This window comes from Lolium rigidum, chromosome 1 (assembly GCF_022539505.1).
Source record: "Lolium rigidum isolate FL_2022 chromosome 1, APGP_CSIRO_Lrig_0.1, whole genome shotgun sequence".
In the NCBI taxonomy this organism is placed as follows: Eukaryota; Viridiplantae; Streptophyta; class Magnoliopsida; order Poales; family Poaceae; genus Lolium; species Lolium rigidum.
Genome location: NC_061508.1, coordinates 137,942,775 through 137,947,884, shown reverse-complemented (window position 1 = coordinate 137,947,884; position 5,110 = coordinate 137,942,775). Strand labels below are relative to the sequence as shown.

Sequence of the window (5,110 nt, the reverse complement as noted above, 5' to 3'; positions counted from 1 at the left end):
CTAGATTTTGAATCTACCACCTAAGTTATTTCGGTGGTCCATGCTTATCTTGGTTTCATTAGCTTGCTAAAACTATAAGACCATCGTATATCCTACGGAGCCGCCATGCAGAGAATGGATGGAAAAGTGGACCTACAACAGTCGCTCTTCACTGTGACTAAACAACCCACATAGGATTTCAACCCAGTATAGGTAGAACAATTAGGTGCATTATGTGCACACTTCTTGATTTTACCCATGAAGTCTCCATCTTCAGCTTCTCTTAAAGTTAACCTAATTTCACAGGATGTTGTGCTTGCTGTTTGGTTACCTTTGTTCTCTCTTTTATTTGCTTAAGCTATTTTCTTGTCTCGCATAATGTCTGTCTTATTTTTGGGTAGCAACACATTTGAACCCTGCACAGTATTTAAGTGTGCGTATACGGTTATTTAAGTGAGATATATATAGCTTCATAGGATATTTTACCTTCTTGCTCCTATGGTCTGATGTACTCACATTTTCACTGAATTGTGCTGTAACCATCTCTTGCACTTTAGGGTTATCAATGATGTCAATTATCACACATAAAAAATATACTTGCAACAAGTTGTTGATTCTTGTCCTGTTTCCCTGGATAACAATCTTTTTTTGGTAGGCCACATTTATTTATTTTAAATTGATAAATCAAATGATAATGTAGCAACCAGTTTAATTTAATATGGAGAACAAATATTGATTCGTGTGTACAAACTATGCCGTAATCTTTTGTCATTTCATAACATCACAACGTATATATTAGCTACTACTAAAATAATGGTGTTTTGTAGATACCTCTCCAGACATAAAAATATAGTAAAATTTTCAACATAACATAGTAAAACAACTTGATGATTGTTTTTTAGCATTTTTCTAAAACAATCAGTAAACTTCACATGGATGTTTGAGACTATTGTGCTTGTCACCAATTTATATCAAACAATTTTACTTATTCACATCGGCTATTTTTATAATTAAATATATTCTCATTGTTAAAGACTTTTCTATACAATTTTATTATTTTTTCTGTGAAGTCTAAGATCATGCACTATTATACTTGAATTTCATAGTTATATAATTCAAACTTCCATCAGTACAAATAAATACAAGATTGGTAAGGTAGAATGAGATTAGTAAGGTAGAATTTTATCTGTCAAAACTATGTCATTTTTAGATAATGTGACGAACACTTTGTTTGAATTGGATTTCATTTAGTTCAAAAACATACAACATTTAGACATAATCACATCAATGCAAAGACAATTCAATCGATTTATTGTAGTATCTTTATATGCATTCTTATTTTAATATCTTCAAATATCCTGCAAATATTTCAATAGACGTTTGAAGAGTATGATTTTCTGTCGTAATTGTAACCTAATAGGAAATTCTAGATTATGTGATGTGTCTGCAAGTGCCTTGATCTCACATTGTGCTTTTGCCCTTGATACTGATAATTAGGTGAGCATGCTTGAAAGCATATGGAGACATATCACGATAGTTGAAAAGCAAAGTTGCAATATAACCAATAATGATGCACATGTAGGAAGAGGACCATTGCAATAGAGGAACAACACAACTGCAACTGGCAATAAGCAACACACTAGCAATACAACCATCAATATAGAGTCAATACATGCGCAACATCACTAAGAAAATCTGGACGAGAAGAAGGATGATGAGGAATTGAAGAGATAAACGTGCGAAAGCCTATGATTTAGCACAATGGCAGATCTGAATTCCTTGACGTTCAACAATCACACACCAAAAATCCTTATAACAATATATTGAGTCTAATCATGTTTACCTATTGTTTTAAACTTTTTTCGAAAGGAATACGGTAGGGGAACCCCCTATTGGTTTAAACTCAGAAATCAAATGCTAATGTGGCAGCTATTTCAATCAAATAACAATTGTCCACGTGGCACTCAAATACAATAGGTGGAGAAAATAATATTAAGTACTCCCTCCCTCTCATGAAACATGTCGTAACTTTGTCTAAATTTGGGGTCTAGATATCTAAGTTTAGACAAAGTTAAGATAAGTTTCATGGTACGGAGGAAGTATAATATTATGTGAAAACTATGCCTTTCTATTTTTATTCTCAAGCAACACAATTGGTAAGTATTGATCATTGACATAGCAAATGTACTACTGCATTAACATGTAATCCAGAGTGTGTCACATCTCGCAACAGTATTTTCAAGTTGCACAACTCACATTCACAAGTCACATCTTCTACCATGCAATGCCCTGCATGCTACTCTATCGACGGTGCAAACTGTGTTGCAATCCTACGATAGTTGGTTCTTTCTACATTAAAAAAATCATTATCTTCGTCTGTTCCTCGAACTGAAAGTGCCAATCGATCTACCTGCCAAAAATGTTCCCCTCCTCATATCGAGTCCAGCTTGTTCTCCTTCAGGAACTCCAGGTCCTTGAGTTGCCGCGCCGCCACTTCCTTTGACACGACCTTGGCGTCGGGGCCCCTCCTCTCCCCGGAGGCCACCTGCTTGGCCAAAGTAGACACCATGCTTTCCACTGCCGGCCTCCCCACCGACGGGAACACCGCGTTCAGCATCGCGCACAGGAGCTCCTCGTCCTCGGGCTCCACCATGTCCTGCCCGAAGCAGCACACGTAGATGGCCTCCAACGCCTTCTCCGCGCGCACCTCCATGGGTACCTGCGGAGCCTGGCCCTTCGACTTTGCCCGTTTCTACATATATACATTAGAGTTCGATCATGTCTTCGTCATAGGGGTCAGTGATGAACTGATTGATATTTCCCTGTGTGGCACTAAAATTACAAAGTTGGGACAGTGAATGTGCCATGTGTCTGTGTGTGTGTACCTCTCTTGCAATCTTCATCATTTCGAGGAAGGTCTCCTCCTCGTACTCGATGTCGTTGGACATGCGGAGCCGAGCCACGCCTTCCAAGATCTCCTCTGATTTCAGCAGCCCGGCACCAATGGCGGCCAGCCAGCAGCACAGCAGAACATAGAAGGGGTCTCCTACCTTCGCAGCAATTCAACCGTGACAACCATGAACGCACGCCGGCCGGGTAAACGCTACGGTGGTTCTAAAAAGGAGGTGGGCGTATACGCACCTTGCCGCGGCGGTCGTTGAAGTCGTAGAAGGCCTGGGAGTCCATGACGGTGCAGTTCTTGCTGACGCGGCGCCGGAACTCAGCGAAGTCGACGGTGTCGCCGCCGACGCCACCGTCGTCGCTCAGGATGCGCGCCACGAGGCCCACCACGGGGAGGGCCCCGACGATGCGACCCAAGATGGCCGCTGGCGAGTTCGGATCCGGCTCCATGTACGCCACCACCGCCCCATGCCGCCGGCGCCGGCAGTGCTGGACGGGGGAGCGACAGCCCCTCCGGTGCCGCGGGAGGAAGGGGGAGGCGAGCGAGAGCTTGTGGGCGACGGGCAGTGTCCCCATGCCCATCGATGGGTTTTCTTGGACGCTTTGCGTGTGGTGGTAGTGGCGCGCGCCTTATCTGGTCATGGACTAGCTTTTGCCGAGAGATTTTCATTCACAATCTGTAGGAGTAGTAGTTTCGTAACTTCATAATGAAATTTTCCGAGAACTTGTATTTCAGCAAATAAATCCGAGCAAACTTGTTACAGTCATTTTTTTTTTGAGAGGGTGTTTGTATTAATTAAACAATATCGTCATGGTTACAATCACTCAAGACTTGATCCCGAACACACTGAGGAGTCGAGTCGTACGCAACACCACCTAGGTTTACTCTACGGCTGAAAGCCGCCAACAAATGCGCTGCTTTGTTAGCATTTCTAGGAACCTTTCCAGTATAGTGAAGGAGGCAGCCACCTGATTGGCTTCAGTGATCACTATACTGGACTGAGACCTGTCGTTATTCTGATGTAACAAGCCATCAATGACATTCTTGCAGTCACTCTCTAGTATTGTTGGGTAATTCACACTGGCAGCCAGGCGCAACCCTTACAGAACAGCAATAGCTTCAGCTTCCTCTGCATTGTTGCACCTATGAATTAGGCTCCAAGCATAGCAGATTGTTCTCCCTTTATCATCTCTGATAATGGCTCCCCAGTGTGCTGTTCCATCCTCTTTGATGAACGATGCGTCAGTATTAAGTTTTACCCATCCTGGTAGAGGTTTACTCCACAGGGACTGAGTGTTGTTACCCTTTGTTGCATCCACCATGGGAGCTTGTTTCTCTATTTTGGTCTTGCCTTTAAGGTCTGGTTCCTGTAGGCCTTGCATAGTAGTGTCAAAATAATTTTCAATGAAACTAGCAGAGTCGCTGATCTTTGCTTTACCATCACCGAAAATGGAATTGTTGCGAAGATGCCATGCACGCCACCAGATGAACAACATCTTACTTCTCATATTCTCATCTTGATTTGCCAAGATATTAAGGGCCCATTCTGAACCTGATTCTCTCAAATCTTCTTCAGTTGGGAGCTGCCATTTTTTACGCATAGCCTGGCGAAGAGCTCTAGCTTTTGGGTAGGTCATGACAGCATGGTACTCAGTTTCAGCCTCGGTGCCACAAATAGTACATGTTTCAGTCGTGTCTTTAATTCTTTTGCATCTTTTTTCTTGAACTGCAAGTCCTTTAGAAGCTAATTTCCACCCAAAAATCCTTATTTTTGGAGGTACCTTCGTTTTCCAGATCAGTTCCCAGATTTTTCTGTCCCCATTGGGCTGTGAACTAGATCCAATATCATTATTCTTGGACTTGAGGTCAAGAGCCAGATTATAGGCGCTCTTTACCGAGAATTTGCCGGTTTTGTCGGGGTGCCATGCCACAAAGTCTTCCCCGGATATGTTTGGAATGCGGATTTTCAGTATTTCATCAACATCATGATCATGGAAGATGGATCTAATTAGAGGAATTTTCCAATCACATGCATCATGGTCAATAAGATCAACAACCCATCTGACACGCGAGCCGGTTGGATTGCCTGAAGCTTTCAGGTTTCCTCTTGGAATCCAGTTGTCTCTCCATATTCGAATATTTTTACCGTTGATAATTCGCCAGACCACACCTTTTTTGACAAGTTCAATGCCGTGCATAATTCCTTGCCAACACGGGGATGCATTTTTA

At 42.4% G+C, this 5,110-nt stretch overlaps 1 protein-coding gene across 1 annotated transcript; it reads right to left on the bottom strand.

Annotated features, from left to right (window-relative positions):
* Positions 1–2,155: 2,155 nt before the first annotated feature.
* Positions 2,156–3,521, bottom strand: LOC124682436 (photosystem I assembly factor PSA3, chloroplastic-like). The gene is made up of 3 exons (XM_047217119.1): positions 3,121–3,521; positions 2,865–3,029; positions 2,156–2,731 (listed from the first exon to the last, which is right to left on the bottom strand). The coding sequence occupies exons 1-3, from the start codon at positions 3,460–3,462 to the stop codon at positions 2,411–2,413; spliced, it is 828 nt and encodes a 275-aa protein (XP_047073075.1). The 5' UTR covers positions 3,463–3,521; the 3' UTR covers positions 2,156–2,410.
* Between the last annotated feature and the right edge of the window lie 1,589 nt (positions 3,522–5,110).

Excerpts from the sequence above, each read along its gene's own strand:
- LOC124682436 (XM_047217119.1), bottom strand. The coding sequence starts at position 3,462 with ATGGGCATGGGGACACTGCCCGTCGCCCACAAGCTCTCGCTCGCCTCC. Across the intron at positions 3,030-3,120 it reads TCAACGACCGCCGCGGCAAG|GTAGGAGACCCCTTCTATGT; the intron begins GTGCGTATACGC and ends ATTGCTGCGAAG. Across the intron at positions 2,732-2,864 it reads TGATGAAGATTGCAAGAGAG|AAACGGGCAAAGTCGAAGGG; the intron begins GTACACACACAC and ends GTATATATGTAG.